This window comes from Perognathus longimembris, chromosome 23, assembly GCF_023159225.1.
Source record: "Perognathus longimembris pacificus isolate PPM17 chromosome 23, ASM2315922v1, whole genome shotgun sequence".
Taxonomy (NCBI): Eukaryota; Metazoa; Chordata; class Mammalia; order Rodentia; family Heteromyidae; genus Perognathus; species Perognathus longimembris.
This window is the reverse complement of record NC_063183.1, coordinates 25019784-25044627: the sequence shown is the minus strand read 5'-3', so window position 1 is coordinate 25044627 and position 24844 is coordinate 25019784. Positions and strand designations below refer to the sequence as shown.

General features: G+C 38.2%; 1 protein-coding gene across 1 annotated transcript in view; it reads left to right on the top strand.

The window, feature by feature from the left end:
- The window catches only part of Unc13c (unc-13 homolog C), a 280832-nt gene that overhangs the window by 209842 nt on the left and 46146 nt on the right, over positions 1 to 24844 (top strand). Inside the window, exons 22-26 of the mRNA XM_048332735.1 lie at positions 2358 to 2435; positions 15716 to 15804; positions 20234 to 20383; positions 21722 to 21845; positions 24786 to 24842. Coding sequence (XP_048188692.1) covers positions 2358 to 2435; positions 15716 to 15804; positions 20234 to 20383; positions 21722 to 21845; positions 24786 to 24842 — 498 coding nt within the window. The remainder of the gene's footprint in view (positions 1 to 2357; positions 2436 to 15715; positions 15805 to 20233; positions 20384 to 21721; positions 21846 to 24785; positions 24843 to 24844) is intronic.

Here is a 24844-nt window from a genome sequence, read left to right as displayed (position 1 = left end):
AATCACAGAAGAGCCAAGCTAATAAAACCACACAGGAAGTGATGAATCCCTTCACCCATGAAGTCTTCTTGCATCTCATTAGAGATAAAGGTCTTATTTTGACCTTGGATTCCTTTCTGGTAGGACTGCTCAAATTCAGGCCCCTTAAAATATACTAAATAGCCCTTTTTTTCTAGTGGAAATGAAATTCCTATTGTCTCAGTTTGTAGACTTTGGGCCAAATGCTCATTTCCTCTAAAAATCTGAAAATTTTCCATACCATCTATAGAAAATAATAAGCCTAGGTCAGTAAGTCCCGCCCAGAGTAGACTGATTCCTGGGTATTCCAGTTTAGACTGCAGAATCAGAATCCATGGGGGATAATTCTCAGTCATCTGCATTAAAAACTAAAATATTTTAAGTGGCTGGATATCAGGGGAGCCAAACAGAGGTTTAATTAAAATTGTGTTTGTAAATCACAGCTAGGATATGGTCGCTTTAAGAGTCAAGTACAAAGTTTTGCAAAGGTCAGTCATGTGTTTAAGAATATAATAAAATCTTTCCACTAAGGACAGCCACCTCTCTGACGTCCTGTGAGTCCTTGATTCATTACTGGCTCTTTTCCCAGCAATCTGGAAGATAGATCCATTTTCTTTTCTTTGTCTGCTGTCTCTCCTTTCACCTGCTAGCTCTTTGGAATCAATGTGTAGCAACCATTAAATGATTCTGTCAAGATTCCAAATTCTATTTCCCAATGTGAAATTAATTTCTACTGTTACTGAAGTCGTATCTACTGTGGCCACCAAATTTTACATCTTTGCCATTGTTACATCACTACTTCTTCAGAAATAAGTCACAGTGTGTGTATATGTGTGTGTCTGTGTGTCTGTGTGTCTGTGTCTGTGTCTGTCTGTCTGTCTGTCTCCTGGGGCTTCAACTCAAGTCCTGGCACTAACACTGAGCTGTTTTGCTCAAGGCTAGTGCTTTACCACTTGAGCCACAGCTCCACTTCCAGAATGTTTCATGTTTTTGGTGGTTACTTGGAGATAAGAGTCTCACAGACTTACCTGACCAGGCTGACTTCAAATTCCTATCCAAAGATCTCAAGAGTTGAGTAGTTAGGATGACAGGCAGGAACCATTGGCAACCAACATTTTTTTAATATTTATTTTTATTACGTACTTGTACAAATGGATTTCAATTGCAGGAGGCAGGTTATGAGTACAATGTATCTTAGTCAATGTTACCCCTTCCATCATTCTCCCCCATATTTCCCCATCTCATCCCTACCTTCAAGTTACATAGATCCATTTTTACATACTATAGCTGAATATAATGAGTGTATTTTTCTCATCCTCCTTTGCTCTATTTGTGTGCTTTCCTCCTCTCATTGCCCTCCCAACCCCACAGAAGAAATATTTTTAAGCATAGTCCTATGAATAAGGAAAATTGGGAAAGGACTCGACCACATATACAATGTCTAGCTAAGAATGCAGGCATCAGCAACTCAAATATAGGGACATCGAAGATAAATACTAAGTCAGTGACAGAACAATGAAAAAATCTAGGAGAGAAAGCTCTGAATTGGTCAATATGTTTCCAATAATCAAAAAGGAAGATAAGAAATCAGGGGGCTGGGAATATGGCCTAGTGGTAAAAGTGCTTGCCTCATATACAGGAAGTCCTGGGTTCGATTTCCCCAGCACCACATATATATAGAAAAGCCTAGTGGCGCTGTGATTCAGGTGGCAGAGTGCTAGCCTTGAGCCACAAAGAAGCCAGGGACAGTGCTCAGGCCCTGAGTCCAAGGCCCAGGACTGGCAAAAAAAAAAAGATAAGAAATCAGATAGTGAAGGAATGTAACTACTAGCCTAACGTCTTAACCACTAGAGACTCTGTTAAGGGTGTTTTTTTAATTTATTTTTTGTTATCTTTATTTAGTTATACAAAAGGATTTCCATTCAATATGTCATTTTCTTTTAGTATTTCTTGGAGTTAAATTTTTCTGGTGGTGGTTTTGGTTTTAACACTGTGATTATGGAAGAATTTAAACTCTCTGGCTTTCTTAAATCCAAAATTTTCAAATGGAGTGTAAGTATATAACACAGTAATACTAAGGATGAAAGAAACTTTGGTAGCAAATCTGTCATGGTTCATTGTGTAAACATGTTATTAAATATAATTCTCTAAGATGGTCATAATATTTTTCCCTTTTCTATGCCTGGCTGTTAAAAACCATAACTTGAAATAGCAGAATTATTATGCTTGCAGGTATAATAAGACATCACCAATAGTGACATATATATATATATGTTTCATTGAATAATTGAATATATAAAGGATATTCATGGTACTGTCCTTTTTTTTTTAACGTAAAGCCCTGTATCTTGATGAACAATATTCAGCAATTGCGGGTCCAGCTGGAAAAAATGTTTGAATCAATGGGAGGGAAAGAGGTGAGTAGATCTTCACTGGTACATTTGCCAAATGTCTGACTTGCAGATCATTAGCAATCATTAGTATTGCTTATCTATGGAAAGTGTCTTAACCAAGTTCTTAAGTGGTTTATCAGTGACCAGGAAGTTGATAACAACCTAATATCCCATTAACAATTAAGATGATAATTACTTACAACTGAATACACTGGGAAATAGAAGTCTGAATGGAAGGAAGAAGTACCCAATACCCAGTAAATCTGTATACACAATTTCATGTGTGTATGTAGATGTAGAGCTAAATATGCTAATGATCTGTAAAGTACCACAGAAAAGTCTATTTCTCTTGTATCATACAACGTCCATTTGTTAGTGGTGTTCTGGCACCATTGGTTTTGGGTCTATCAATGGTTTATTTTTGTAAATGGGGAAAATGTGTTGTGTTGTGTTGTGTTATGCGTGTAATGGTCCTGTCTCTGTCCAACGTCTTTGGCTTGCCAATAATGAACAGAAGTCTGAATGGAAGGAAGAAGTACCCAATACCCAGTAAATCTGTATACACAATTTCATGTGTGTATGTAGATGTAGATATGAGGTTTGTGATAGTAATAAGCATCTTCTTTCCCTGGCTGTGTGTCCCTCCCTCCTTGAAAGCCATTGCATTTCCTACCAGTTCTCATCTGCTTTATTTGGATGGGCCAAAGAGAGAAACCTTAGCTGTACACACCCTGCTTCCTGCCTGCCATGGTCTTCTCTTCTTTTTCATGAACCAATGTAAGCATCTGAGAGATAAGGAAGGTTGAGAAGAGCATCATGAAGCTAGGGTTCTCCTGCTTCATCTCCCACCAAGGAAACAATCCCAAGGGTACTGTGTCACGAATATATAGACACTTTTCTTAAAGATTCCTTCATGTTGTCCTTACATAGTAAGATATAGGAATGCATGGAAAGCCAGATTGGAATTCAAAGTAACTATTCTTCCTATTTCTAAATTTATGAGGCTACGAATGCCTTTTTTAAAGATTGGGCCTGGGCCCAAACAATCAGGAATCATCCCTTGAGATGTCCTTTTAAATTTCAGTGATATTTCCTATTTAGACCTGGAGGTCTACTTCATGTGTTGAAAAGTATTGGAGAAAGTATTGGTTTCTTCTGGGAAATCTGATCTGTAAAATTCAGTAGATTTGAACACCAGATTTTTTTAATAACAAAGTGATCTTTAAAATGTCATATTTCCAAAATTTTTTCCTCCTGCCACTACTATTTCTTCACTCTTCTAAGTGTAAGGTCTAACATGGGCTATGCTGACAAACTGAGCATTTAGGAATCAGACAAATCAGAGAAGACAGAGTAAACAGATGAATCAGGTCTGAACTAACAGGGAACTGTATGGAACAGGCCATCTTCTAACCTGACACATTATAAGGGACCCTGGTCACCTGTTAAAAATGGATTCTTATTCCATATACAATTACCAGTTTAATATGTGCAGTTTTTACATTACAGATTAGTTTCAAATGACAACTCTAATTCAGAGAACGCTCCTATTTTACTGGACAAAATAACAAAGGCAGAAATTACAGGCGTGGGAGCTTTCTCTCTTTGTAACTCATGCAATGTTTATTTGCTATACTCCTTCTAAATAATACACAGGACAATCCACTTAAGTCAATGAGTGAAATCAACTTTAAAGCTTAGCTTCTCAATATATATATAATCTATTGGGTTCCTATCATTGACTCTGGTTTCCTACATGTAGACATTTTTGTTCTTTTCCTCTTTATATTTTCTGGATGTTTCCTGCATTTCTTTTCTCCATTCCCCTTCCTTTAATCTCCTATCTCTTATTGCTAAGGAAAAGCACAGGGATTTGAAGACACATGGGAAGAAAGCAAGATCTACACCCAAGCATTACTATAAACAACCTCCCAGCTCCCCACTCCCCAAGAAAGAGGTTAATTCATATAAAGCTATGTTAGAGTTATGGGTTGCTTCACTCAGCCTGCTCCTAGCCTCATAATCTCAAAATCCTAGGAAGATTCTTACTACAGTTATCTGCATATGTCAGTCTCTAAATGGGTTCCTTAACTTAAGGCCTTTTCCTGAAGGAAAAGGATTGTATTGAGAATGACAAGATTCAGCTTGTAATATGAACCGTATCTGCAGCACTTGGCATAGACAAACCCAATGGTCTGTAAAAGTTATACAATGTGAAAAAATGCTAATTCCCAGTTTCTTCCTCCTATCAATGGAACTGCTTATCAACTCATTGATATTGCTAAGGGAAACTTGCCAACCCTGGCTTTATTCTTCCTCTCTTAGGAGTTTATTGTTTATTGCCCTCTATCATCTGTGCTGGGATGTACACTTCTTGCTGCAACCAAAAAAGGAATCTAGTTCGCAAATGATCGCTTGTGCATTTGCTCAAAATAATGTTAAATTCTGTATGTTTCTTAGTGGGCTTCAGATAGCAGTGTTGCTTGCCTCTAGTTCTGTCTGCGAAGTGCTTGCCGCTGGTGGGCAAAGCTGCATGATCCTGCCGTTCTCCACTGCTTTAACCTGATCTGGCTAAAGCAGAGTCTGTGATGGAAGCATGTCTAACCTTATAAATATCCTGGGATCATGTTGTTAGTAATGACTCTGACAGTGGTCACTTGCACAGCTAGCATTAACAGTGGCATGCACCACGTCCTATGGCCATGTGGACCCAGTTCATTTTTTTAAATCAAAAGAGCAAAGAAAGCCATTAAATTGTTTACCACATAAAGTAAGTTTCCAACCTATTGCATTGCATACCAATTAAGAGTACACTGCGGCATTATAACTCTGGTTTCTCTAGAAAACCTACCAAGAAAATAAGTTTCACAAACCATGAAGAGTCTCTTTTCAAAAAACGAAGCCCAAGACTGGCACCAGTGGCTTAGGCCTGCAATCCTAACTATTCAGGTGGCTGAAATCTAAGGATCACATTTCAAAACCAACCCCAGGCAGGAGATAGTCCATGAGACTCTCATCTCCAGTTGAGCAGTGAAAAGCTACAAGTGGAGCTGTGGCTCAAGTGGTAGAACACCAGCCTAGAGCAAAAAGGCTAAGGAACAATGTATAAGCCTTGATTTCATGCCCTAGTACCAACACACACACACACACACACACACACACACACACACACACACACACACACACACACCCTAACTGTTGTGGTTATTTTCTCCTGCAGTAATAGAATAAACTCAGACTTCTAGCTTTCTTTCATGTAAAGAAAATTCAAAAGGGAGACATCCCTTGGCTGAATTCAGTGAATGTAACCAGTGACTTCATTTTTAAGGTCCAGATCATAAGGAGAATTGAATGTTTGAAGTGCTGGGCTTTTATTTTGACAGAATGCAGACACTGGCTGCTACTTCTTCCTAAACACCTCTGTAATTAGACTTAACAAATTGGATTGAATAGAAAATTGAGAGGATAATGAAGGCTAGAAGGGCAACTTGTATTGTGTTGATTTCGTAACTATAAGAATCCAGCACTAACTCCTACCACATAAAGTTAGGTTTAACGGTTACACATGTGATCCAAGCAAAAGTCAGGCCAGAGAGGTGGAAAGTTCCCTGGGCTGCCCACCCCGTGCTGACCCCCACACCCACTGCTTGTTAACCCCTTCCCCCCAGAGTACTAGAGAGCTCACGGTGTCAGTCACCTACTGCCAGGTCTCTTTTTAGACTAACCTTCTCTCCGACCCTTGAGAACACTTCAAGAGAAAGCCAAGAGGGAGAGAAAGCAGAATTGCCCTTGATTTGCCATCTTTGAGGAAAAGTCCTTCCCATGACTTTGTGATGATCACCTTTGATTGCTTATGCCTGCTCGAACACACCACGAATTGTTACAGTCAGTGGTCAAAACATAGCCTCCCTTTTCCACCATTATTTTTTGAGTCTTGATTACAGTTAGTGCTTTTCTTTTTTGAAGTTTTAGTTATTTGTTACTTGGTTGGAACTGGGGTTTGGACGTAAGGCCTCTTGCTTGCTATGCAGGCACTCCTCACTGCTCAGCTATGCCTCCACTGATTTTAGAGCGAGGGGCTCACTATCTTCCTACCCGGGCATCATCCACCTATGTCAGACTTTTAGGTAGCTGGGATAACAGACATATATGCCACTGAGTCCAGATCTTCATTGAGAAAGGGGGTCTCATGAACTATTTTCTGTCTAGCAATATTCTCAGCCTCCCCAGTAGCTAGGATTATAGGTATGAACCACTAGCACCTGCCTTATATTTAGTTTTAGATTGACATCATAAGTTGACATATTGATGGAGTACAGTGAGATGCTGATTTGTGTATGTATTGTAATGATCAACTTGGAATATTATATTCATCACCTTAAACTTTTATTGTTTTTTATGGATAGTACAATAAAAATCTTCTAGCTATTTTGAAGTATGCAATGGTTTGTTGTTAACTATGTTTACCTTGATGTTCAATAGAACTCTAGAGCTTCCACTGTTACCCCACTGATCAACCTCTTTTCTTCCCTCTTTCCCTTCTCAAAAACTCAGTTCTTGGGCTGGGAATATGGCCTAGTGGCAAGAGTGCTTGCCTCATATACATGAGGCCCTGGGTTCAATTCCCCAGCACCACATACATAGAAAATGGCCAGAAGTGGCGCTGTGGTTCAAGTGGCAGAGTGCTAACCGTGAGCAAAAAGAAGCCAGGGACAGTGCTCAGGCCCTGAGTCCAAGCCCCAGGACTGGCAAAAAAAAAAAAAAAAAAACCTCAGTTCTTAAGTCCAGTCAGTCCTCCCTCCTCTGCTGGACTGAGTGGTCCTCTGGTGCCTCGTGCAAATGGATCACTGAGCATATTCATCCCCACCACTTGAGGTTCAACAAGTGCTGAAGCCAAGTGCTCCAGCTTGCACTCACAGTGCAGGAACAAGAGCAGCCAAATGGCAAAGCAGAATAATAGGACTAGACGATTGTTAAACAATCAGCATTTACAGAATGAAATTCTACAGGATCTCATTTCTTCTCTCCTGGTTTATTCTTAACTTTGTGTAGTTTCGTAGCCTTTGGACACACTTAGTTCCTCTCTCGGCCAGTGATACTTGATTTTTTGCTTTTTATCATGAATATTTTCCAGAAGGGAATTGCCTTGGGGGACAATAGTCAATAGCATCCACATCCGTGTGGCTCTGAAAACATGACACATTATCTGGACCTGGTTGTGGTTTCTTTTGGGCCCTGCTGTAAAAAATGAAGAAGTTGAACAATGTTCAGAAATCCTGTAGTTATAACAAGAGTCTTGTTAGTAAACCATTAATAGAAGGATAGTGAATGTGGTATAGAAAAGAGTGTCCCATCACTAGATAAGGCTTGAAGATATAATTCAAAGTAAAACAGCACAGAAACATAAAAGTAGAAAAATCCTAAATTTTTGAAGTAGAAAAATCCTAAATTCAGAACTACAGTGAATGAATTTCAAAAGATTTAAAACAATCTTTTCCCCTTTCCCCTTTGGTGATCTAGGCTAAATAAACTAACTGATCCCAAAGACATTTAGTTTATTTGAAATGCAATGACAGATTCACTGATTATTCTCTTTAATTAGCATGGGAGACAGCTACTGACAGCCTTCGATTTTTTGAAAAAAAATTAAAAAATAAACATATAATGTTACTGATACTATAGCACAATATCCATGAAAATCTGAATGAAATTAGGAATATGCCATAATCCATCTCTAAGTAAGAGCATGTAAACTCAAAACAATTCTCTCCAAAGAAGAAAACTGAAAAAAAAATAGCAACAAAAATAGCACAGTGTTCTGGTGCTTGGAAAATTGGTTTGAAATAGAAAGGATGGTGTATTTTTTTTTCAACCATGTACTACAGTCCCCAGGCAAATGTCACAACATTATAAAGTGACTTAGGGCATTTCAGAGAGAAGATCCTTGTAATGGATTCATTAGGGAATCTCCACCAATTTATCAATTATTTTAGTTTGAACGAGTCTTTCTTAAATGAATAGATCTGGATCAGTAGAAGTGGTGGAGAGAACTGACCTTTTACAAAAATAAAAGAAATACCAGAAGCCCAGATAAGATTGTGAGAAATTGCTTGAAATCCCTTCCCTGGTGAATGCCAGCTTGGGAGATCAGCAAGGGCTAAGATCAGACGTGGTTATATTGAACCTACTCTGGGAATAGCAATTAGGAGAATGAAAAGAGAAGATGGGGAACAGCAGCACAGGTTGGAGGTGGCAGTAACAAAGCAGATGAGAAAGTGCTGAGTCGGAAGTGAAGAGGACAAAGCAGATGGAGAAAACATTTCAGAGAGATTGTCAGTCACATTTGGTGTCCACATACAGAGAGGAGGAAGAATACAGAATTCAAAGATAATTTTAACATTTCTTCCTTTAAAAAGAAAGTATAGGACACTAACCAAAGCAGAGAAGATAAAAAGAGAAATCAATTCAGGATGACAAGGTCATAAGTTCCATTTTTAAATATGCTCTGAGTGAGGTTTAAGTATGTGGACCATCAAGATGGACTCTTGAGAAGATAGACAACGTGCTCAGGTGTGCTGCTGAGACTGTACGTGAGAGATTCGGGGTCATTTGCGTAGAGGTAGCAGTTGAAGCCGTAGGCATGTGACTGCTCAAGGACAGAATGTAGAATAGAAAGAATAGAAAGATAAAATGGAAAGAGACACCAAGATAAGAAGTATATCAGAGCATATACTTGAAGTCAGCAAGGAGATAGAGAACAAAGACGTAAGACCCTAAAGAACTAAAACCACAGTGTGAATGAAGGATGAGCAGGATAAAATATAGTGACTGGATTGGCCAGCTAAGATACCATTGGTCGCCTAGCAGAAGTCACACTACAGAGGATTCATGAATGCTTAAGAGATAAGGTTAGGGAGTTAATTTTTGCTCTTGTGAGCCTTTGGAAGGTCAAGGGGAGGAAAGATATTAGCCAAATTTCAACCGGGAGGTTGTTCCGAATAAGATGACTTTTCTTTGATGACTTGTTCTATTTTGTCTTTTAATGTATCTAACATTGTTGTGACCTATTTATAGTGCAAGAAAGTAAAAATAATGACAGAATGATTTAAGATGAAGGCTGGGGAATAATATATAAAACAAAATCCAAAGGAAAGAATCAGGACCTCGAATCAAACATAATTTTTCTTGGAAATGAGGCTTTCTTTTCCAGAGAAATGGTGTTAAATTTTGCAGTTATTAAGGGATTTAATTCAAAAGTATTAAAAGATGTAAGGCAAAATTATTAAAGAACTGAATGCAAAAGTACTAAAGGATTTAATGCAAAAAGTATTAAGGGATTTAATACAAAGATGTTAAAATGGGGAATCCACCAGACTAATGAGTAAATCTTGGACCCACTTTCTTAAGAATCCAGGGTTAGTCAATGACCTTCCTACATGACCTAAACGTCTGTAGATGATAAGATAATAGTGCACGAAAATCAATGGGTTTAACACAAGGTGAAGAAACCTAGTAAACTATAGGAAAGAATGGAAACAGATAGCAGGAAATTCTGTGGACAGGAGATAAGCTTTGGACTGAAGATCTTTAACTTTACCCATGCAAATTCGGTTTTGTAAGAGTTCAGGTTAAGGTATTCAGTAGCACTCTGCAACCCACTGGTTATAACTCTCGCAAGAACTTGATTGTCCATTTAACAACTGATGGTACACGAATGAAAGTACATATACTCTCATTAAACTCATAGGCAAAGAATCTGCACTAGGAAAACAACAGAAATGTGTGTGGAGTTGGCATGGTAACCATGTTTCCTGAACTAAAATAGATATCAAGGTGTCATCTCACATGGTCAAGCAAAGGAATTAATATTTGAAACAAAGACTAACCTGGTAAATCCAGTATCTATTGCAGCTAAAGAATAAGATTTCAAGCTGGTCAAGGTAGTTCCAATCATCCTAGCAACCTGGGAAGTAGAAGGCTGGAGGATCATAGTGCAAGGTTAGTCTGGGCATAAAGTCCATGAGTTTCCATCTCAACCAGTGGCTAAGCTTGGTGTTATGTGCCCGTTAGTCCAGCTTAGGGAAGCACACTGTCTGAGGGCAATGACACATTCCTGTCACCCTCATCTGTTTGGTAAAGTACAAGTAGGCTGATCACAGTCCAGTCTAGACATTGAGACCCTACCTAGAGGATAACCAACACAAAAAGGGACTGGAGGTGTGGCTCGAGTGGCAGAACACCTGTCTCGCATGCTCTAGACCCTGAGTTTAATACCCAGTACTGCCAAAAAGAAATTCAGAAGCAAAAGTCTCCTGTTCATAGTCAATGTTGAGAGATTAGTCCAACTAGAAGACACGTTCCGCTATTAGGATTGCTCCTATGAATGAAGTTTTCATACTCTGCTAGAATACTTGTTACCTGCCTTGGCTTGTAGGCATCAGGGCAGACACTCACTAGAGAAGTACGATCAATCTCTGTAGCAGAGCAGGGTTTATAAGAAAATACTAACTGGAGGACATTGTACACACTGGTCATAGGTAGAAATCACAGGTGAAGAACATTTAGAAGACAATTTGCAAAAGGAAGTGACACGTGAGTGTGTTTTAGAGGGGAAAATGATATGGGAAAAGAACTTTAAGAGACACTTGGCCAACTAGAGATCTCAGAGAAGTTTATATAACCACAGCTCAATAGTGTGAAGGTTCCCAATGATGTTAAAACTCAGTTACTCCCAACATAGGTTTATAGTTTCTTCTGCTCATTGAGTACCCTTTGCCAGCCTAGGTTTGTAGTTCTCAAATGAAATATAAATGAAATATGTTTAAGTAGCTTTGATGTAAGTTCAGAATCTAACTCAGTACCCTTCAATTTTAATTAAGTATATTTCTCTTCCCATGGAAACTGTACTAATTTGGCCAGCTAAGTTATTTGTGCACACATGCTAATTCATTCTATTTTGGAATAAAATATTGTGACTTAATTTTTTTGTTCTCTGTGTTTTCATTATTAACAATGAATTTTATGGGGGACGCGAGTACTAGAGCTTGAACTCGAGTGCCTAGGTGCTGTGCCTTAGCTTTTTCACTAATCTGGCACTCTACCACTTGAACCACAGCTTCACTTCTAGCTTTCTGCTGCTTTATTAAACACTTTTCCTTCCCAGGCTGGCTTCAAACCAATATCCTCTGGTCTCAGCCTCCTAAGTACCTAGGGTTGTAGCATAAGATATTGGCATCCAGGAATGATCATTTCAAACACCAAAACTTGTGTTCACTGTTACGCTGTAACACTTACATGTAACTAAGCTAAATTATAAAAATGTATGAAAGCATGAGGTAGCTTGTTGCCTTTACGATTAGAGAATATTTTGAAACTATGACTGTATTAGTAAAAACTTAGGAAAATGCCTCAAACCAGAACCTCTTAGTTCATAAAATTTTAGGGAGTTTGTAGAAGTAATAAAAAAAACTCCTTCAATTTGGGTATAGAAAGAAATACGGAACTGAATCAATTAGGACATTTCTCTTCATAGTAAGATTGTAATTAGGTACATATATTCATCATTCTCATTATCACAAAAAAGAAAAACCCTGCAGTTGGCTAGATACACATACTGGCATCAGAAGTATTGTGTGTGTGGTTCCTGGTATTATTTGTATCAAAACTGAAACTAATTATTTTTCTCTTTTTGGCTTTTTATCTCCTTTGGCCTGATTTTGTGACACATGCTTTCTGTCTGTACTTACTTAGAAACAAACATGTCTATCACAAAATTAAAACTGTCATACAACATTTAAATTGCCATAGTTTGACAGTCTGAGCTATTTTATTCTCCAAGTAATAGCCAATTATTTGATAAGAAATGTCTGCTCACAAAATACCTAAGGTGGCCTAAAATAATTTTATGGGAATATAGCATAATTTCACACAAGTGGTCCATGTAATCATCTTTGTATGACTTTAAAATTATTAACTGATGAGCTAACCACCTTTAGTTATATATCAAACAAATATGAAAACACTTTTTAAAAAACAGGCAACCCTACTCTGAGTCTTAAAAAAGAATGAAACTCTATTTTTGATTCTTTTTTTTTTTTGCTAGTCCTGGGGCTTGAACTCAGAGCCTGAGCACTGTCCCTGGCTTCTTTTTGCTCAAGGCTAGCACTCTGCCACTTGAGCCATAGCATCATCACTTCTGGCTTTTTCTGTATATGTGGTGCTGGGGAATCGAACCCAGGGATTCATTCATGCTAGGCAAGCACTCTACCACTAGGCCACATTCCCAGCCCTAAAACTCTATTTTTAAAGTTATGACCTTGGAGACGGTGGACATGTGGCTAGGGGTCAACTGTCTGCCTGCAGGGAAAAGGAAACCTGGATAAAACCAAATCAGAGGATTTTTTTTCTCTCGTCCCTTTTTCACATACAGTTTGGGTTGTTTTTTTTTTTAATCTCTAAGTAGTTGTACAAAAGAGGTCTCAGTTCAACATGTCATTTGAAGAGGACAATGCATCTTGATCAATGTCATCCCTTTCGTCGTTCCCCCTTATCTCTCCCAACCCAAACCCATCCCCTCAATTTTCCTAGTTCATTTCCATCTATACACTGACTATCGGGACTGTATCCTCCCCGACCTGCTCTGTCCATCATCTGCTCCCCTCCCCTTGACTTCCCCTCCACTCACTCTTCAGGTTCCAGCTTTGTTAGACTGTGAGTTCGTTAGTCAGAGGAGTCACGCCATTGGAATTCTCCCCTGCATGTTCCACACTGCAGTTAATAAGTTTGTGTGCAAATACATCTGACCCTGGGAACATGGTCACGTTGTTAACACAAAAACCACAAGAAACTATAATCTCAGGGTAGGACCTGGGTAGTATTCTAAGATCAGAATGGCCAGTCACCTCTATGAAACATTTAGGGAAGTTTGTTAGCTGATTGAGTTTAGATGCATGTCAGTTATATCAACAGTATTCTGTTTTTTTATTTTAAAAAATCTTTGTGAACATTATCTTATTACTTTGCTGTTCACTGCCTTACAACTGGTTATAGTTGCATCAAACTTCTGGGAAGTTTGATACTCTCAAGGTATTTTAATTTTTCTACTTCCAGAGAAGTTTCTTAAGTGTTAGGGTGGCTTGTGCATTTGTGTGGATCCTTTATTTTGGACTGTAACTCATATATGAATTCTCACAGTGAAGCCTCCTTTTACTATTAATGTATGCTACTAAAAGTAATTTTTAAATTATAGAAAGAACCCTTAAGGGTTACATTGACTTTATTGTTTTATTCTGTAATTATCCTTAGTTATACATTGTCTTTCAATAAAAGGCAGAATCTAAACATTACCTAGACTTGAGTAGAAATTGACATCAAGAAATGGTTTGAAATAATCAGTAAAATCCTAGATAACACATATGATACTTTACTTTCATATCAATGTTTTTAGTTATGTCCAACCTAGAGCTACCCAGTTGCTGAGGTATGTAAATACTTCTTGCTAATAGTCTTTTAATTTTATAAAGAAGTGTTCTTGGACAACTGTAGCATTTCTAGCCAATTTAAACTCATAGAAGACACTTCTTGGTCCTGGATTACATCTTATGAGTTTAAACTGATTTGAGGTTCTGTATTTATTTGTATACTTACTAGATTTTTTTTTCATTTGTAGAAAGTCTTGTTGAATTTGTTTTACTTCCAGAAGTTTGGCTTTATCCCATGCTGTTTTTCAGTATTAGATCAGTTTGTGCAAGAACTGTATATACTAATGATAGTATAGATTCAAGGGAAGGACTTTTTCAATTTGAGAGACTATATTCTTGATTATCTTGTAGGTGGATTTCTCTCTGTTTGATGAAATGCATCTATTACAAGTCTTTATTTTATGTTTCTTTACAACTCAGACTGCAATTTTTTTGTAAAAATATAATTTGAAAAATAGGATGACATTTTCTAAAATGCTTGGTAAACACATGTTAATCTTTAATTGCATAAATTAACTCAAGTTAATAGATCAGTGTATCAATGTGTTATTTGTGTTTATAACATAGAGGGAAAGTTGGCCTCAAAAGTTTGTACTGTAAGAAAAATACCGAAAAAATAATGTATTTTGAGCTGATATTTTTCTTTACCCCAAAATTCCCTTGCCAACCCAACTCCAAGCTACAAACAATTTAACACCTAAAGAAAAGGAAACAAAATGTTAAATTTAAAATGTTCAACTCTGGCTTACAAATGATACCTTGGAAAATAAACCAGCTATATCATCTCTAAAAGAACAAAGAAATGCTTAGATAATCTGTTTATCTTACTATGTAAAATTCTAAAATTTTTGGAAAATATATTTTAATAAAGGCACAGCACAGTACTGGTTTAACATTCTTCTTCCAAATCCAGAATGCTCCAAAATCACGATTAGGGAATGAAGGCAAGTGTCCTGTTGGTATTCAACAAGTTTTAGATTTGAGGACATTCCAGGTCTTAGTGTTATGGATAGAAAATGCTAAGCCAGTCAAGTTTAGACTAATATTTCAAAATTTGGACAACTCTGAAATATGAAACACTTCTGGTCTGAAGCATTTTCTTTTAAGGATCCCCCAAATTTAGTTTTAACTGAAGACTTTATTTTTAATAAGACTATTTATTTATGGCAGTATTAAAGATTGAAATATATTTTAAAGCAGTACCTATGTTCAACTAATGTATAGCATATTGGGCTTTCTAAATTATGAAGTTATCCTTAGGAAGTGGCGCTGTGGCTCAAGTGGTAGAACACTAGCCTTGAGCTGAAGAGCTCAGGGATAGCACCCAGGCCCAGAGTTCAAGCCCCATGACTGACAAAAAAAAATTATCCTGTTCTGGGTGATATTTCTTTTTTTATTTTAAGTTTTTATTATCAAACGGAATTACAGAGAGGTTACAGTTTCATACATTAGGCATTGGATACATTTCTTGTACTGTTTCTTTTCATGCTTTGCACACCATCGCTGCAATCAAGAAAGCTTTGCTAGCTAGCCCTAATTTGCAAGCATGCCATGCAATTAATTCCATTGACTTCTTCATATATAAGAGCCCTCCTGGTTTCCTCACAATTTCTTAACTTGTGCATTTGATTCCCAAGGCAAACTGAAAAAAAAACAGGAGAGCAATATATATATATATATATATATATATATATATATATGTATATATGTATATATATATATGTATATGAGTTGGTTGGTGTTGGTAGGTTATCATACTACAAGCAAGATGCTAGTAAGAGAAACAGCCAAACTCAAAGTAGTATCATTCTGATCTCTCTGCAGCTAGACCCCGAAGCTAGCACAATTCTAAAAGAGCTTCAAGTAAAACTCAACGGAGTTCTGGATGAACTTAGTGTCACCTACGGTGAAAGGTAAGGGGCATGCTGTACCTATGTCATTACTGTGAAGTTTTTTGTTATGATGTTTTTAAATACAAAAAGAAAGGGTAGATATGTCAATAGTTTCCTATCTTCTGAACATTTTAATAGTTGCAGTCAGGTCCCTGAGCTCGTCAGCAAGGAATCCTGGCTTTGACCGGGTGTAGGGCTAGGGGGTCAGTTATTCTGAAGTAGAATTACATTGAAATGCACAGCCTAGCAAAATACAACTCCAAACAGGTGTATAAGGAATCTGCCTTCTTCCCTCCCTCCCTCTTTCCATCCTCTCAATGCTCACTCTACCCACTCAAAAAGGAGACATGTTTGTGTTCAAAAGTTTCAAATTTGGTTTCTGATTTTAAAATATTCAAGACAGAGGCTTTATTTTTTTTGAACAACAAATATTTTTTTTTCCAGTCCTGGGGCTTGGACTCAGGGCCTGAGCACTGTCCCTGGCTTTCTTTTTGCTCAAGGCTAGCACTCTACCACTTGAGCCACAGCGCCACTTCCAGCTTTTTCTGTTTATGTGGTGCAGAGGAATCGAACTCAGGTCTTCATCCAGGCAAGGCAAGCACTCTACCACTAAGCCATATTCCTAGCCTAGGACAGAGACTGTAGTGATGAAAAAGGGATTGGTGCCATCAAGAGGGATGTGTTTGTAGAAAGAGGTATTCTAGCTAGATACTGAAACTCATGAACCATAGCTACCATTCGAGATCTATGCCCTCACTGTTTTTCAAATACAGGAATGACCATAGGGCTTTGTTCTATTTGAGTGGTTCAGATTATTGGAGTAAACAGGCCATAATGCGTGCTTTCCTTATAGGAAGAATAATTACTGCCTCCTTGTTGCTGTGATACATCATGTGTGCCCGGTGTGGGGGAAGTCTACAGTGATCAATGTGATTGTATTGCTGGCTTCCAGGTTGAGTTTACAATATGGAGAACATTTACTTTTCCCTTTGATCAATCTATCCTCTCACCTGGATGCCTTAATTAAGAATCAGTGCCCCCCGCAAAAAAATGTAGGGGCATCAATGGTGATTCTTACTCCAGCTAGAAAGATCATTGATGGTCCAGTGCATTCTGTGCTTTCTTTTTCTACCATCCCAAGTATCTATGGTCATTGCCCTTTTAAATACATATGCCACCACAAACAGCCACAATCTCTACTTTCTCCAAGGCAGATCTGTCTATATAAAAGCCAGATGGTCAGGGATTTGAATTTTCCTGAATGAGAGATTAGAAGAGCTTATTCCTTCGAATTGGATAAAAATGAAGTTAAGAAATGAGCCACATCCATAAAGGTCGGCTACACTCCAGGGAGTCGAACACAAATGGCGAGTTGAGAGGAGTAACAGTGGTGCAAAAAGTGAAGAGAGCCAAAGAGATGTCCCAGAGCTAAAGATAGAGATAGGCCAAACATAATAGTAAAAGTAGAATCAAGCTTTGACAATATAACAGATTTGCCAACTGACATGTTTATATAACTTGCTATTAAAGGGCTATGAACACAAAATGTACCCACATTGTATCATTTAAAACTTACTGAAGAGTTTCTACAATGGGTAAAAACAAAAAGGTTTTTTTTTAAAAAAAAAAAAAGGGGGGGCTGGGATGTAGCTCAGTGGCAAAGCACTTGCCTAGCAAGTGCAACGTCCTGGGTTCGATCCCCAGTACAAAAAAAAAAAAAAGAAAGAAAGAAAGAAAGAAAGAAAAAATACTTTATAGTAGATGTTTCTATAATGTAAATACTAGAATAACTCGGCTATGTTAAAAAAGCAAGAAGTCTTGCCTGCTTTGTCTTTTGTAATGTATTCTCAACACCCAAAATAATGATTGGCACATTATTAAATGTTTATAGATACATGTAAGCATGAACAAATATATATATATATATATATATATATATATATATATATATATATTCTGTTTAACACATAAGCATTACATAAAGCCTCTTCATAAGATCTGAGGAATTCATGCACTTGACTGATTCTCGGTAGTGGAATGAACCATGCTATGTGAGGAAAGACCAGGACTGTCTTGACTTTGATATTGAAGTGAGTTTCTTCCTTATTATCATTGCGTTGATGTGACCATTTCCCATCATCCTCTTGTTTTCTTTATCCCTGCATGCACACATGTTACATTTATCCCTGTTGTTGAGAACATGGAAATATTATTGGAGACCTCTTAGTAGGAACGCTAAGAATATGTACTATCACTCTTTTAGTAGTTGCCCCTGCTTGCGTAAGAACCACCAAAACTGGTGCTAGGGACACCAGGAATGAAAAAGGACAGCCCAGAGGATTGCTCTCCATAAACTTACTTAAAATGGCAAGGCAGATAGAAGGGGGTGATCCATTGGTACATTCAACCAGTGTTTGTTTTTAATAGCTTTACTGTGATATCATTTACCTACACAATCATATATCATTAAAGTGGTTAACTTGATGTTTTGATTATACATAGACATTAGGAAGTGATCACCCCATTCTAGCTAATTAGCATATCCGTCACCTCCAAAGAGTTGTCATTTGAGAAAATTTAAGATTTCTCCTCTTAGCAATTTTATTACAGTTAAATAAATCAGTACAATTTACCAAAAATACCCATAAAGTGTTTGTAACTATCGTCCCAGTGTTTTCTTGAGCAACTCCTTTGTACCAAGCAACAGCACCTGTTGCCACGGTGCAGCTGTGTAGTACTAGACAAAACCAAGTCCCCACTCTTACGGAGCTTAGTGGAAGCCACAACCAATAAGCAAACTAAGTGTGTGTACTGTATCAGATAACGGGGGCGGTCGCGGAAGTAATAGGGAGTGGGGAATGATAGGAATGTCACTTTAGTCTGAGTGTTCAGAGAAGACTTCTCTGAGGAGTTACATTTTGGTATACACCTGACACAATGGAGAATTCCATGGCAGATGGACTGGTAACAGCAGAGTTCAAGTAAGCCCATTCTCAGGGTCTAACAAGAACACAAGGGGAGACACTAGTGCATGTGTGTTGTAGTGAGAGGAAGAGCAGGGAGAAATGACAACACTGAGATCTCCCACACCAGCTTCTGTCAGCCAGCACCATCCCTGAGGTTGTTTGTTTTTTTTTTTCTTATTTATTGTCAAAGTGATGTGCAGAGAGGTTACAGTTTCATACGTTAGGCCTTGGGTACATTTCTTCTACTGTTTGTTACCTCCTCCCCCTTCCTTTCTCCCCCCAAGAGTTGTTCAGTTGGTTTACACCAAATGGTTTTGCAAGTATTGCTTTTGGAGTCATTTGTCTTTTTATCCTTTGTCTCTTGATTTTGTTATTCCTTTTCACTTCCCTACATCCCTGAGTTTCCGATTTCATTATACTTGTATTTAAAGCCATTGCAGATATTTTTTGCCAAGGAAGGGCATAATCTTATCTCTGAAAGGATGTCAGAGAGGAGTAAACATAGAGACAGTGAGTAAATTGTTTCACGGGTTCAGGTGAAAAGTGATGGTGGGTAGGTCTTACAAGTGCATATTGGAACTAGTAAGTCCTCAGAATTAGAATGCTTTCTAAGTTTGTTGATGGATGTTAGGTACAAGGAGCTCATTAGACTTCCGGTTGGAAAGGTTATATGGGCTGTTTAGGGGGTTTAGAGTATAATTCAGGTGGACACATGAAATTGGAAATTAGCATATATATACATATATGCATATATGTGTGTGCGCATATATACATATATATTTACACACACACACACACACACACACACACACACACATCTGGGGGAAACATGATCAAATGTGATTGCCAAGGAATTGATTTGACCAAGACAGGTCCAAGGAGCAATTCCAGAGTATGACAAACATAGACCACCAGATAAAAAGTTAAATATAAATTTCACATAAACAATAAAGAATCTTTAGTGAATTTCCCAAATATTACATGGACAGTCTCATACTAAAAATGTTTACGATTTGAAATTCAAATTTAACTATGCACTCTGCGTTTATTTCATTAATATGGCAGTCCTACTCTAATGGAGGCCAAGTACTTGAAGAGGAAGAGTCACTGGAGAAACACCAATAAAGTGTGGAATCACAGAAATAAGGAAGAGCTGGGTCCTAGTACCAACCAGCTTTCTGGATCCGCCACTTTTCTAAACAATACTCAAAAAAGTATGCCAACTGTTTCTATCAGGGATAGAGGCTGAAAGAACAAACCCTACTCACATTCATTCAGCCTGAAAATCATCACAATTATCTGCCTTATATGCAAGCAATCCAAGTAAGACTTCATCGCAGCAAAATGTGTTGCAGGTTTAAGTTGGAAAATTCAAGGAATCCATACAGTTTGAAACAAATCACATGTCTCGGGGTAGAATTCAAACAGACTCAGGAACAATGTTAACTTTCACTCTCAAATTCATACTCCTTACGAATTTTCAGTTTCCAGCTTATAATTGAAGAGTGTATAAAGCAGATGAGTTTTGAGTTAAATCAAATGCGAGCCAATGGAAATGCCACGTCTAATAAGAACAACGCAGCTATAGATGCAGAAATTGTGCTAAGACCTCTTATGGATTTCTTGGACAAAACGTAAGTTTTCTGCCCAACTTTATCCTTTGTTTTATTGCCAGGAATTCCAAAAGTTGACAAGTAAGACTTTAAGAAAAATTGTTCTCCTCTATGTAAAGTATCTTCTTAGAGACAAATGAGTTCATTAAAGAACAACACATTTTTATTACCAGGTACAAAAAGGCAAAGGAAAACTGAGAGGAAATAAATTTTGGAAGCTAAAGATATTGGTGTTCTGAAGTACAGACAGATTTAAAATTCTAGGCTCCACAGATAACGTATTGTTTTTGCATCCTCCTGGACATAGGGGGGTGGGCGGGGGGAGACTGAATTGAATCCACAGTGTTCGATTTCTTGTCAGAGACTTGCTGGAAAAGAAACTAACACAAATGTGGCTAGAATGAATTCAACGGAGAGACCAGCAGACAGCTAGCTGCCTGACCCACCCTTCAGTCACTGTGTGCTGTGTGTGCATCAGCATAAAAGCCCATTCTAGGCATTGGGAAATGATGGAAAGAAAGTCAAAGTCTCTGGTGCCATGAAGGTTACAGTCTAGTAGTGTTGGGAGTGGATGAGAGTAGAAGCTTTAAAGTAGACTAAGTCAATGTCTTTAACTTAAAGGGTCCATTGGTTCATTGGTTAGTTGATCTGGTGCTTTTTTCAATGTTTCTCCACTGTCCCTGTTCTCAGCCATTCTTCTTGAGTAAGTTTGGGGGACCATCAAGGTACCTATAATTCACTATGTATCCAAGTTTGAGAATCATTGATCTAAAACAACCAAAGACACAGTGTCATAAACAGGGATACAAGCTTCCCAAGTTCAAGAATCTGAGCGTTTCAGCTCTAAAATTTTTATATCTCGAATGCCAGCATCTTTCTCACAAAGAGAGCTCCATCTTTTCTGGGGAAGGAGGGTGTTTCTCAGTAGTAAAGTGCTTCCTGGGCATGCGTGAGATCTACTACTGAAAAAAAATGAGAAAAATCCTATAATATTTCAGATTTTTTAAGGATATTGATAGTCTTTGAAAATGTTCCCAAATCCAAAAACTCTACAATATGCATCAGTTCTGATCCTGGACATTTCAGCTAGATTTGCTCAACTTTTACTCAAAACCACAACACTAAATGTAGAAGAAAAACAATAAAAATAAATGGTGTCTATGAAGACACCAATGTCATCTATGGTAGATGATGTCATCTCATTTATTCTTGTCGTAGCAAATTAATAACAAAAAAATACCAATACAGAGGCCAATGCGGTTACTGAAATTTCAGTAGTTTGTGTGGATTATTAACCAGTCAAGTAAGTTGATATGTTGATAAAACTTAAGTGAACATAAATGTCTAATATTATTTCAGATTAAGTCTCTCAGCAAAAATTTGTGAGAAAACAGTCCTGAAGCGAGTTTTGAAAGAGCTATGGAAACTAGTCCTTAACAAAATAGAAAAACAAATTGTTCTTCCACCTCTGACAGATCAAACAGTAAGTATTTTTTATTTAATACCTCATTAAATTGTCTTTTATTATTTTTAATGAATGGTATGGATCCAGATGAAATACAGTACAAATTAAATCCATTTTTTTGGAAACAAGTATTTGGTAAACACTTTCTTTACAATGATTGATCTAATTACATTTTTCTATCTAGATCAAATTTAAACAGTGATGATAGAAGTTAAACTTGCCACCTACTTGCCAATCAAAATCTCATCTTTTATTAAATGCATCAGAGTGATTTGTAAGGCTTACACCTGTAATTTTTCCTTAATTATACTGGGGGGGGCGGGGGGCAGTGAGAGAAAGAAAGAAAAGGAAATGGAAAAGGAGAGGGGGATGGGGGGAGGGAGAGAGACTGTGTTTCTTTGTTAAATCTTATAGCCTAATAAGGTAGTTCCAACGGTACACTATGGAATCTTCTTCGCCTTTCTTCGCCTTTGCAGGCCATCTTCACTTATTACTTTCCCACTTGGAAGTTAATAGAGGCGACAGCTTTTAGTGGGTTTGAGGGCCGTGATCATCACACACAGTGAAATACAAGAGAGCCAGAAAGGTCATTTGGCAGCAAAGCTAGAGTGCAGTTAAGTGGCTATGCTAGGCTGGGGGCTTCCAGTTCGAGTATCCAGAAGCAAGCAAGAGAAAAAGAACCCAGCAAACAAACCCAGCAAAGTAATTGGGTTTGTTTTCCCCATGACTGGGTAAGGACAAATTGATGCAAATAACGAGTCATTTTAAACTAAACTAAGATACATATTGACCCCATGGTTATGCCCTCTCTCCATATTTACCCAGGAGAGTTAAATAGAAAGTATTTTTCTTATAAAATATAGCAAGATACAAACATGCATATGTTTTTGTCCACTTCATGCCAGCAATGGATAAAATGTATGGTACCTGGAGTTTTGCTTAGGACCACCCATCTATGTTTGTTTCATCTATTATAATTTAAACATATGGGTGGCCAAATCACATGTGTAATCAAGTACAGTCTTACTGTGCTCTAGTATTTAGTTCTGAATCTCTAGATTTCTACACCGATCATGCAATTGATTCATAGGAGAATATCAGTTATAGTATGGAAATCAGGCTAGTAGGCACCTTGGAATGGCTGCTGCTCAGAGCAATTTTGATGATGGAGGAGGAGGAGGAGGGGGGGAGGAGGAGGAGGAGGAGGAGGAGGAGGAGGAGGAGGAGGAGGAGGAGGAGGAGGAGGAGGAGGAGGAGGAGGAGGAGGAGGAGGAGGAGGCTTGCACCTTAGACTCCATTTCCAGAACACTTCCCCTCCAAAGGCTCTCCCAGCACCCCCTTGGGTGCTGCCACCTCCACTTGCATATCCACCCAGAACTACGCTGTAATGTCTAGCTGTTGTTTTACATTTTCCATATCCCTCCAGGCCAGCCTTTGGTTGTCACCGTGCTCCCTATCAGTTGTCCAAGTGGCAATTACTGTTTTGGGTAGTTCCTTGGAACAAAACTGTCTGGACTTCAATCGCTTGGTCCCTGTCCACCTCCTCCATCAGTCCTATTTTTAGCCCACCATTCCTAAATAACACTCCTGGTTTTTTGTTTTGTTTTGTTTTTGTTTTTGTTTTGCCAGTCCTGGGCCTTGGACTCAGGGCCTGAGCACTGTCCCTGGCTAGCACTCTGCCACTTCAGCCACAGTGCCACCTCTGGCCATTTTCCATATATGTGGTGCTGGGGGATTGAACCCAGGGCTTCATGTATCCGAGGCAAACACTCTACCACTAGGCTATATTCCCAGCCCAACACTCCTGTTTTTGAAGAATGTTAGGACTCTTCAGGAATGTCATTCTCTCTGTATAGTCTTTCCTAGGAAAGCTTATCATCATTTGAATTCTCTCTAGCACTGAGGTTTCCAATAGTGAATCTCTATCATTCATTCATTCATGGACTAAATTTTCCCTAGTGCTTCTACATGTACCAGGCACTGTGATGGTTACCACCATATTTTATCATTATTCATATTTTTATCAACATGAATAAATTTAGTCATAGTTGCTGGTATCCAATGACTATGTATTCTAAATAGAGAAAGAATGTAGAGATATTCGTTCAGAATGGCCGGTTTTCCTTACTGTGAAGGTACTCCAAACTATTAAGTAATTTGGCCAGATTTAGTGCTGTTCCTCTCACATATATCAACAGACATGGCTCCAGCCATTGTTTCACTCTGTAACTGATTCAGTAACCCCCACCCCTGACTTAAGACTGTCAGAAGTGGGACACAATGAGTTTTGTTATACTGCCAGCCTTCCTAGATAACTTGTCCTTAAAAACATGTTTGTCTGAAGAGTTGAAATTTAAAGGGAGAGGGGCAGCTGGATGCAGACAGGGTGCGAATGCAGTCAGAATATTCAATGTGTATATGTGAAAATGGAACTAGGTAACTGGAGTGGATGGAGAGTATTAGAATAGTACAGGGGAGAATGATGCAAGGTGTAACATTGATTAAGATGCATTGTAAAGCCAGGCACCAGTGGCTCACGCCTGTAATTCTAGCTACTTAGGAGGCTGAGATCTGAGGATCATGGTCAAAGCCTGCCTGGACAGGAAAGTCTATGAGACACTCCAATAAATTACCCAAAAAAGCCAAAAGTGGAGCTCTGCCTCAAATGATAGAGTTACTTAGCCCTGAGAAAAATAAGCGCAGGGATAGCACCCAGGCCCTGAGTTCAGTCCCAGGACTGGCCAAAAAAAAACAAGAAAAATGCATTGTACTCATAAACAGACATGCTCAATTGAAACCCCTTTTTAAGAACTAATGAAACACTAAGAAGCAAACTTTAAATACACTAACAACCACAATCTAGCATGAGAAATAAAGAACAGCGTCTATTTACTGCTTTTCAACTCTAAGACTGAAGATTTTAGGACTGTGTCTTCTTTTTCTTTTCTGTGTTTTTAGGGACCCCAGATGATTTTCATTGCGGCTAAAGATCTTGGACAACTATCCAAACTGAAGGT